Raw genomic sequence first — 11,513 nt, 5'->3', positions numbered from 1 at the left:
CTCTCTGTCTGTCTGGCGAGCGCACGCGCCCTATAGCGAAAACCTCAAAAAAAAAAAAAAAAAAAGGACAAAAAAAAAAAAGTCTATATCATCTTAATAAATTAACATGCTTTGATTAACATAACATTTAAATATTTCTACTGTTGGCTTTTAAAATTTTACAAAAATTGAAGATTTTAAGTCTGTTAATAAGATTGTTCTGTTCTACACTGGAAAAATGTGTTAAAAAGTTTTTGCTTATTTGTAAAACACATTCATAAGCTGCTGATATGTACTAAAAGTTAAGGTTACTAAGAGTGCAAAAACTCTGGTAAGTATGTAAAATTCTATGTACAAAGTTTTAAGCTTGATGGCTTTCCCAGAAGTGTCATTCCCCAGGCTGGGTAAAGAAAGAGAGAGTCTTTGATGCTTAATGAATCCTCAGGTAATCCTTATACTGACAAAAATAAAAGTTCTTTAAAAATAATAATTCTTATCTTATTGATCGGTGGTAGCAATTATTTCCAAAGAGATTTACAAAGAAATGAGCACACACACACAGTCAGCAAGATGGTGAAGCAGTTATGTCTCTGGACTCCTACATGGCCATTTGTAGTTAAAACTTGGGACCTAGTGGCTTCAAAATCACGCTGGGCACATGTGATTCATGTCCAAGATTCCAGGAGGAAAATGGAGGAGAAGGGATTGTGGTGTGGCAATCCCCCTGAGGGGTGACTTCTCACTTGCCCTCTCACTGTCTTTCTGTCTCCCTCTTGCAAGTGAGTGCACACACCCTAAAACTTCTTAAAAAAAATAAAAGAACTAGGTAGGAAAAAACTGTAATTATGAAAGAGATGTAGAAATAAATTTAGGGGTATGAAGATGTGCTTGTGGCAAAAAAGGTTAAAAGGAAAGAGAAAAGTTTTTAACACAGAAAGAGTTCTGTATGGTAAAAATTTTGTCCTAAAGTAAAATGACTAGATTATTCCAAAATGGAAAAAGAAAATGGAATCAAAACAGAAAGATATAAAGCATGTCACAGAAGGTTTGAGTTTTGTTGAAGGAGGTCTGAGAGGGAGTTACAAAGAATTATGAAGAAAATTTTATGAAAGGATTTTGTATATGACAAATGGAATCTGAGGTGGCTGTGAAGTAATGGCCCCCTCCACTCAGTGCTGAAGCACAATCTAAACGTTTATGAATAACCCATGGTCCCCCAAATATATGGAAATTCTTAGATGGTAAATACGAGTTCTAATATTGTACCCTTAGTGCTCATGTGCCAAAACTAAGTAATGCAAAAACATTCTTTAGTTCAATTGGCAGGTATCAGAGCAATTGTAAATAAAATTTCCTATGGGCAGTCACTGGGCAATTTTTTTTCTTTTTTTTTGGAGAGGTTTTTGCTATAGGGCACGTGCGCTCGCCAGCCAGACAGAGAGAGACAGAGAGACAGAAAGCAGGAAATCACCCCCTGGGGGGATGGCCACACCGCAATCCCTTCTCCTCCGTTCTCCTCTGGGGATCTTGGGCATGCACGCACACGCGCCCGGCATGAGTTTAAGCCACCGGGTCTGGGACTTGAACCGCAGTTGACTACATGGGAGTCCAGCGACATAGCCATTATGCTAACTGCTGGTCCCTCACTGGGCAATTTTAACAGAAACATATTGCATCCTACCTCCTTTATTAATTATGAGAATAGGAGAGGAGAATGGCACTGCCCCCTAATTACATGAAATATCAATTTCTTTTTATTAATTATGAGAATAGGAGAGCAGAATGGTGCTGCCCCCTAATTACATGAAATATCAATTTCTCATAAGCCTGGCCACTAGTGTCAATCCTCATAAAACATATATCTGGTACAAGGGAAAATGTCATTGTAATTAGGGAGGACAACAGAATGACACTGTCAAGTTTTATGACTTTTCCTTTACCTTACCCAGCAACAATATATGGTGTAACACTAAAGTCATTGGAAAAGTAAATTTGCTTCCTATGAACAAATCCTATGATAATCTCGACACTGATGATCAGATGTTTCTCTAATTTGATTTTTATCCCCCCTCACAATGTTATACCTATGTAAACTATCTGGCCAGATTTAAAACAAAACAAAACAAAACAAAAAAAATACAAACTAAATTTGCTAGACTGTGAACTGATATCAATCTTATAATTAATGAAATTTATCACAAAGTTCAAGAAACTATTAATAAAGAACATATTGTGAGTCTGATCAAAGAATATGATGATACATTTAAAAGTTTCTTTGGTTGGTTAAGCTGTTTAATGCCTTCTAACTCTATTTATAATATTATTGGATATGTAGTCTTTACAGCTTTTATAACACTTGTTAGGATAGTTTCATTGCATATTACCTGTGCATGCTATGCCCAGTACAGCAAGAAGAAGAAAAAAATTAAAGACCCAGATTGTGATAGTCTACTCCAGACTTTGAGGACTGACTTTCCTTTGCCTAGAGACAATTAGCTATTGAATCAGTGAGACACATCCTTTCTCCCAACACCCCAGGACTCTACTGCCTGTAACAATGATGACCAATTGAGTACTCCCAGGAATGAGCCTTTCTAGCACTGTGGGGACTTGACTACTGATAATAAGCCATTTGGACCTTTCAAATCTGTGACCTACACCTGCATTAAAAGGAATGGTATTTGGCTAACAGGGGGAACTAAGGACAGAAGACTGACTGTTTTTCCTATTCCCAAAATCCCTTCTATAGCATCTGGGGTGAGTCATGCCCTCAGACATTACCAGATCATTTTGGCCCATTTGATAATAGGACTCATCCTGTACCCTGTCCCTGGCATAGTACCTTTGTGATGAAATGATAAAAATGATTTCAGTCACATCCACAAATATTAAGAGATCATTTTGACTCACTGATACTAGGACCCTTCCTACATCCGGTCCTTGGGACAGTGTCTCTGTTACAGTACACTCTTTGCTGATGCCTTCCAGAAACACAGACCTTCCTTTCTAATCATCCACCTAAGAATTATAAAATTCACCTATGGCCTACAAGCACCGCTTTCAGATGTCCTTCCTATTTGCAAAAGACCAATGGGAAACTCTTCACTAAACTCCAGACATTGTCTCTCACTCCCCAAATTAAATAAAAGGAACCCCTGTATCTGATCACCCTGAAAAAGATGTTTGCCTCTTTTCCAGGCCTGGTCACACACATTAATGCTTAGAAATAAACCACATTAATTATTATTTCTCCAGAGTTGGTTGTTTCTGTTAACATGACAAAAGGTAGTTCACTAGAGGGATACTTCTTAATCTCACTAACACCTGTTTGTTACTTTACCATCTTTTTAACTCATCTAGCATCAGCATACATTTCCACATATATGGAAGTTAAAGCTCACCATGCTGTTTCACACTTTGGGGTATTCATATAGGATATTTTCTCTGCCTAGAACCCTTTCATTTGTCTGTCTTTATCTTACCAAGAACAATTGTACCTACTACCCTGTGATTTCTCATGATGCATGAGGCACTGAGGTAAGAAATGTATATTTATTACTTCATTTAACTTTAAAACCAACCTCGATTTAAGTCATTTTCCCAACATCATGGAACTTACGAGCCAAATTTAAATGAAAGTTGTCTTACTCCGAAGTCTGGCTTTTGACTACTATGTCAAGTTAGTTCCTTACCATTATAATTTCCTCAAATATTTTATCATTTAGCACAAGTTTTATATCTTTTTGAATAAATGTCACTCTATTCATATATTTTGGCAAAGTCTTTTTATTTTCTATAGTGCACAAGCATTTGTCAGAGAGAGTTAGAGAGAGAGAGGTAGAGAGAGAGAGAGAGAGAGAGCAACAAATCACTCTCCACCCCCGAGGAGATGGCAATGCCACAATCCCTTCTCCATTCTCCTCTGAGGATTTTTGGCATACACACACATGCATCCACTGTGATTTTCAAGCTACTGGGTGTAGGACTTGAACCACAGAATCAGCCATTTGTTATCCAGCTACCTTAACCTCCACATCACCAGCTGGACTGGTAAGAGTCCTTTTAAAAATGTAACTACAAGGGCATCATTTGTTTTGTTCATGCCTTCATCTGGACTCTATCTGTAAAACGACAGAAATCTGTATTCTCAAAACTTAAAGCAAATTATTTGCCCCTTTGGAAAACTAATATTTGTCTTTCTAATTCCCACCTGGAGGAAATTATGCATTTTAGAAATCAGTTTCAACCTTTGGTCTTTTTTACACTGCTGAAAGCAGAAAAATTGAAGCTTATCTCCTTTCTCACAGGTGATCATGACTTTTTTTTCCCTATGACATCCATGTTTTTTCTGTATTATCTTGAATTTCACAGACTGTGTTTTCTTTACCTACTTATTTTTTTTTTTCTGCAACACAAAATCAATATACAGAGTCTGAGAACAGTAAAAAGTAGCTAACATATAATAATGAGGATGCTACTTATGGCAATTCAAAACAAGATTGGTTTAGCCATGGTGGTACATATTGCTAAGAGGCTGAGCTCTGCAGTCTGGGACCATGTGGGAAGCCTGGGCTTGATTGTCACTCCAACCTAAGATTGAGCATGGTTGCTTTTAGTTGTAATCCCACTGATTCAGAGACATTGAGGCAGGAGTGTCACAAGCTAAAGATGGGCCTGGGAAATACAGTCAGATTCTCTCTGAAGAAAGAGTCAGGTGTGTTAGATTTGTCTATCATCAACAATGTAGATGGGGCCATTTTGAGAGGACAATGCACAGTATGTCTACCTGAGATTCTGTGATGCTACATTAGGTGAGAACACATGTGGGTTAAACCCCTCAAAATGCCCTGACCTCAGGCTAGGGTCATTCTGCAGAGTGTCATTTCTACCACCATAGCATTTCTTGATGTCAGAGCTCTAGGAAATAGCACATTGGCAGAAAATTGGGGACCAAGGTAGTTTATTTTTAATACTCTTTCTCTGTAGCATCCTAGTCTCCTTCAATTGCAACAGGACACTTTAAATAAAGGGGAGATTGTTTAATCTATAAAAAGAAGTGTCAGAGCAATGGGTAGCTTCAGTGAAAAAATGAAAACCAAGTCTTAAGTTATGAATCATCACAACTAATGAAAGGGCTGCCAGTCAAGGGGGTGATAAGCACTGTAAAGCCTAAAGGTAAAAACAAATGGGAGAAGTGATGGAATATGGAAGGAAGTTGAGGAGTTCGGACAAATGTAGGCAGATCTTACGTAAAGATCTGGAAATGAAATGAGCTATACTTATTTTTATAATTTTATTTTTCTTATAATACTTGGTAAGTTGTACTCTTTCCAGATTTGGACTGGCCAGCACAAAACAGCTCCAGGAGTGGTCTGACATGGGATGCAATGCACTGGGATCACCTGTGGGTGACTGGAGTTCATTGGAATCTGACTTCTCATCAATGTGACTAATTCAGCCTAACAGAGGAAGGTCCATTCCCTAACGCAGGTTTACCAGTTATAGCAGGCTCTTGGTGAGAAAGCAATAGTAACAGTGATAAGGAATCATGTGAACACAGTACCCTATAGAAGGGAATTATGCAACTACTCAGAGAGATATCATATGATACCATTTTCAGAACAATCCATAGGAGAAAATATGAAGCATATAGAGAAAAACGTATCATAAATGTGGATGTTGAAATTTCAGGCAATTGAAATTGAATTATATAAAATTTGATTGGGTAGCTGTCTGCATTTCCTAATTTTTTTTCAGAAATAGTCTAGTATTACAAACAAACAAATAAAAAAGCCCTGGTATTAGTCACTTGTTTTGGGGACAAAACTAATTGAAGTTTCAATTAATTATTTTAGATTGTTTCACCTATTTACAATCATCAAAGGTAGGCCAGTCCAAATTTGAATAAGTACAATTTAACAAGTATTATGAGAAATGTGCAATTATATATATATATATGTATATACACACACACACACACACATATATATATATGTATATGTATATACACACACATATATATACGTATAAATATAGCCATTCATTTCCAGATCTTGGTATAAATTTTTCATCTGTCTACATTTTCCCAAACTCAACTTCCTTCTGTATTCCATTACTTCTTTCATTTGTTTTCATGCCTTTTAGGCCTCAAAGAGGTTACCACCTCCTTGACCAAAGGCCCTTCCATTAGTTGTGCTGATTCATATCTTAGGACTTGGTTTTCACTGAGCAAATAAATGTATTATTATCAATATCTTCTATGACACAGGCACTGAACAAAGCCTTTAGATGCAATGAACTACAATCTGACAATGTAGCCCTAAACATGGAACTCTGAGTAAAGTAAAAAATATGAACACTTCTTAACCTCCACTGTCTTAAGTAGAAGAAAAGAGGAGAAAATAGTTCCTACTAGAGAGAGCACCATGAAGCTTTTACCCAGGGTGTAGGGGTCAAAGTGAGGATGCCATGAGAAAAGGATATGCACACTGAGATCCAGAGGGTGGTTAGTTTGGCCAGTTAAGATTAATTTTTTCAGGTGGAGAAAATATTAGGTATGAAAAATTCTGAAGAATAAAGGAGCATGGGGACAGACAATAGTGGGATGGTCAAGGTGGTTGAATCCCACATGGCCTACTGCATGGTTCTAGCTGGGGATTTGAAACACATGATGGGGGTGTGAATGAGTGACCAAAATACTGAAAAATGAAGGAAAGGGGTTGTGGCATGATTATGCCTCATGTAGGGTGCTTTATCTGTCTATCTCTGGTGAGCTCATGTGCCTTCTGACAAATTAAAATAGAAAAAAGGTTTTTAAAGAAAGGATCATGATGTCTGTAGAGGCAACTTTAAATAGATTTGACTAGAAAAGAGAATAAGTGAGAAAGAGGTGAGGGCAGCAACAGTGACCACATTGTTGTGTCCATCGTGTTGCATGGACTCTGCACCTCTCTCCCCGAGAACAACACAGGACAGAAAACTTCCTGCTTCAGAGATAATGTCAAGTCTCTCAAGTATCCCTGTGGAAGCCAAAGATTAACATGTAGTGAATTCTCAATCTGATTTATTGAGTTTTGAGGTCTGATTCCTATACTTTGGGTTTTAAAAATAAATAAAGGAAAAGAGGAATAGGAAGAGTGTACCGTAGTTGAGGAATTGTTGGATGGAGTGGATGACAAGGTTTGGGAAGGTGGGCAGTGGTCCATGGTTGTGAACTTGCTGGTTGTTGCAGCATAGAGAGGCGAAGTCTGCTCCTCAGACACCTTATTCCTTTTGTTTCCCGTCTTTTCTGTGGTTGTCATTTTTCTTTTCTGAAAGTAGTTTAATTTTCCTGTTAGTGGATTTTATTTTTAGAACATCTGTCCTTTCATTTGAATTTAAAATCAGTTTCTTTACATATTTTAGGTCCAAGTTCTGGATAGTGAAGACAGAGTAGTAGATGCTGCAGGCACTCAGTATTGGCTCCCACCCCTCCCCTTCCTCCCTCCCCCACTGTTAGTGGTTTTTAGTATTAAATGAAGTAAAACACATTTTCATTTTGAAGTTGTCAGTTCATGAAACCTAATAATTTTTTTGGAGACTTTAGGGAGTCCTGCCCACCACTGGCCAGTTACAATTAGTAGGTGTAGATGGCTCATGACACAAAGAGAGAGGAGAAAGTTATACATATCATTCTCTAATTACTTTGGTTGTGGGATGGAATGACTTTGAAATGGGAAAAACTACATTTTATAAACATGAACAAAGCATTATTGTCCTATCTGATTCTCAAGTTAGCATACTTCTATAGTGGAGATGAAGTTATCGAATTGATGGCTTATTATACTTACTTTGTATTTACTAAAGTGCTTAATGCACTGCCTTACACAAAGAAGATATCTTGATCAATTTGATACAATTTAGTAATCTGCACTTGATGGGAAATTAATGAAGACATAACTTCCTGATGAAGAGATTGAGTGGAAGAGCAATAGCAGAGTTTCCTCTGTGGGACCTTAAACCCGCTCCTCTTGCCAAGCTCACCTGAGCCACAGGAGCCCCCTCTACTCCTTCAGATGTGCGACTGCTGCTTAGAGTGGATGCTGGGGAAGCAGGACCCACTTCTGTCTGTTGGATCCTTTCCAATGGGGTTTTTCCTTTTGCTGAGATGGACTTCATTTTCTTCACAACTAATGAAGAAAAAATGAGGACCTGTAAATTCAGAGCACCTGGTCTGGGAGAGTTGCGTAGTGTCAATACTATTTCTTCTCTACTTCTGCTTGAAGGCTGAGGTGTGCCTGTGTTCAGCACAAGCTTAGCCCAGGCTGGCCTCAAAGTGGCCAATAGTCAGAATGGAGGCACACGCGTGGTCACGTATTCCTCTACACTTCCTTTACCTGTTCCCTGTGTACCGGACACATCTTTCTCATCTTCTGAACCCTGCAATCCTCAGTCAAACCCTTTTCCAGTTCTGTTCTCCTATTTTTTTCTTTTAAAAAGTTCAGGGTTTTTATGACGCTTCCACGTGTGTCATCTTCTGCAAGTAATTTATTAAAATTACATAACAATGTGAAAGAAAATATAACCTCGACTTTTGGAGCAACAAAATAATGTCATTAGCCTCCCCTTTGCAACTATTCTAAGCCAGTGATTTAAAGAGGGGAATTGTTCATTTATTTGAAAGGTAGACTTATATTTAAGTACTGTCTTATCATTTTTAATTATAAAGGTGGATGATAGGGACCAGCAGACGAAGTAATGATTATGTCACTGGACTCCCACGTAGTTGACTGCAGTTTGCATTCTGGACCTGGAGCTTATTTATTTATTTTTATTTTAAATTTTTAATAAAATTTTTTGAGAGATTTTTTGCTATAGGGCACGTGCACTCACCGGAAAGACAGAGAGACAGAAAGCAAGAAATTACCCCCCGAGGGGATGGCCACGCCGCAATCCCTTCTCCTCCACTCTCCTCTTGGGATCTTAGGCATGCACGCACACGTGCCCAGTGTGAGTTTAAGCCACCAGGTCCAAGACTCGAACCACGGTCGACTACATGGGACTCCAGCGATGTAAGCATTACACCAACTGCTGGCGCCCTGGACCCGGAGCTTTAAACTCACGCTGGGTACATGTGTATGCACGGTGAGAATCCTGAGAGGAGAATCTAGGAGAAGGAGTTGTGGCATAGCCATCCCTCTGGGGGGCGATTTCTCACTTTCTATCTCTCTGTCTCTGGCAAGCACATGCTCCCTATAGCAAAAATCTCTCAAAGAAAAAAAGGTTGATGATAGATTGTGTAATGTCAGAAGAAGATTCATTAATTCCCTAAATGTACACTTAAAAAATAGAAACCACAACTTTCATAATTTTGTTTTGCCATTATCTAATAGTTTTAGAGTACTGGAAGTCTCTCGTCAACTCCCTCCCTTTCGTTCTATCACTGCATCCCAAATACACCCTCCAAAATATAATACACCCCGTATCACAAAAGGGAATAGCCTAAGCTGCTGAATTGTTGACATTTGAACTACCAACTTGGCCACTGGGGAATAAACTGAGAAAGGGAGGTATCAACTACAACCAAGGTGGAGTGCTATGCAAGGTGGAGAGGGTTGGGAAGCATGGCAAGGAGGGCGTGCTCCCTATTACCTTTCAACTTCTCTGCTCGCAGTTTTTTAACAAGATGTTTAAGTGGTGTTATATTTTTGATCAGTGCGATTAGTTTGTCCACACCAGCATCATATCGGAACACTTTCTCCATTAAGTCGGCAATCTGAATTCTGTTGTACTCATGTTGCATTTTTCTAGTCAGCTTCAAATCATAGGCTAGTAAGGATTTAATGATGCTGAAATAATAATTATTGATGTGCTCTAATCCTTTCAGGAGGACAATTTTTTTGTATTCATTCGCCATCTCTCAAGCCTATAAAAGAAAAATGGCGTAAGTATCACACACATACAGACAATTTAAAAGATGAGATATTCCTCTGTGAGTAAGTGGCCATATGAAAGTGTTGTCCATAGATGTGTATATAACCAAGAGGTGCTTAATTTACCAGATGCATCACCATGAAGAATGGGTTGAGAATTGATACATTAGGAACTTCTATGAAATTCTTCCCTCTCAGTAATGACAGTTGAATTGGGTCAAGGTGAGAGTGGTGGAAGAATGTCCGGAAATAGACACATGTGTCAGTGATTAGAAATGGGCTGCACAGGGTCACAGTTCTTGGTCTCTTTTCTCTTCTTTTATTGGGGCTGTAGCCAGTCATCCATTGTCTGCCTTTTGGTCCTGATTCTTCCTGCACCTGCTATAACTAACTTACGTAGCTCATCTGCGAAGTGGGCTTTGCCTCTGACCTTACATAGGAATAACCATCTGCCACAGTACTGAGAGTCCATGCTGGGTACTGACCCCGTCATCCCCGCTTGTCCCTAATCAGCTCTCATTAGCATCTAGTCCCCGTCGTGTTGGACCATGTCCTCAATGTTCTCTGTGCCCGCCCATGCCACATCCCTTTGCTGGACAACTACATGCCCGCTAGCGCAGATTCAGGATTTATTGACAGGAATTATTTCAATGGCTGCTTGATATTTTTCCTCCTCTCAGGCTTGTTTTCTTTAATCATTTCTTTTCATAGAAGCAGTTTTTACTCAACAAGCCACAAGTCAAGTTTCTATCCCACTGTAATCCTTTGTTTTCTACTTCCTTTTTAAAAAAAATCCCTTGCTACTTAAAATGTCTTAGAAAGTCTTGGATAATCTGCGTTTTTTTTGGCTTCTGTTACATTTGGTGTCCTTATGCTTTATGTTTCAAAACTACACAACACACCCTGCCTTTTCATGTTTCATGGTTTTTCAAACTCCTTTCTCACCGATGAGAAAACCATTTCCACATTTCTTTCTCTGACCACCTCTCATATAATGTAAAACTCAACTAAAGCTTTGTCTTCTGGAAGTTTCCAGCGTCTCCATATGGCTATGTCACTCCTCTGGATCACTCTGTCATCCTGCGTACTTCCCAGGTGGCATTCAGTGCATGGTATGCATTGCAATTTTCTGTTTAAGTTGTACCTTTTGTATTCTCAGGATGTTCAAAATTCTGGGGCTAATATTTCTTCATTCTTAAGAGAATGTGAGAATCCTCAGATTGAAAAGATGCGTAAGGGAAAATCCACACCAAGACACATTATAACTAAACAATGTTAAAAACAAAGTGAATACTCTGCATTTTCCCAGAAATAAATAGATCACTGAGAGGTTCAAGAATCTGATTGAAACTGATTGTCAATAGCAAGTGCTCAGAGCAGGACAATGAAGTAATTTTTTTATTCTTTTTTTTTTTTTGGAGAGATTTTCACTGTAGGGCGCGTGTGCTCGCCAGACAGACAGAGAGAGACATAGAGACAGAAAGCGAGAAATCACCCCCCAGGGGGGATGGTCACGCCGCAATCCCTTCTCCTCCATTTTCCTCTCGGGATCTTGGGCACGCACGCACACGCGCCCGGCATGAGTTTTAAGCCACCGGGTTCGGGACACGAACCGCGGTCGAC

General features: G+C 39.0%; 1 protein-coding gene across 1 annotated transcript in view; it reads right to left on the bottom strand.

Annotated features, from left to right (window-relative positions):
* The window catches only part of LOC102472621 (pyrin and HIN domain-containing protein 1-like), a gene marked incomplete at its 3' end in the record, with an annotated part of 30,536 nt that overhangs the window by 16,412 nt on the left and 2,611 nt on the right, over positions 1-11,513 (bottom strand). The window contains exons 2-4 of the mRNA XM_006159099.3: positions 9,610-9,883; positions 8,002-8,147; positions 7,122-7,289 (exon numbers count right to left, since the gene is read on the bottom strand). Of these exons, the coding sequence (XP_006159161.1) occupies positions 7,122-7,289; positions 8,002-8,147; positions 9,610-9,874 (579 nt within the window). The remainder of the gene's footprint in view (positions 1-7,121; positions 7,290-8,001; positions 8,148-9,609; positions 9,884-11,513) is intronic.

The sequence above is a fragment of the Tupaia chinensis genome, unplaced genomic scaffold, assembly GCF_000334495.1.
Source record: "Tupaia chinensis unplaced genomic scaffold, TupChi_1.0 Scaffold000623_1, whole genome shotgun sequence".
NCBI lineage: Eukaryota > Metazoa > Chordata > Mammalia > Scandentia > Tupaiidae > Tupaia > Tupaia belangeri.
The sequence above is the reverse complement of the archived record's forward strand: the minus strand, read 5'-3'. Positions and strand labels throughout refer to the sequence as shown.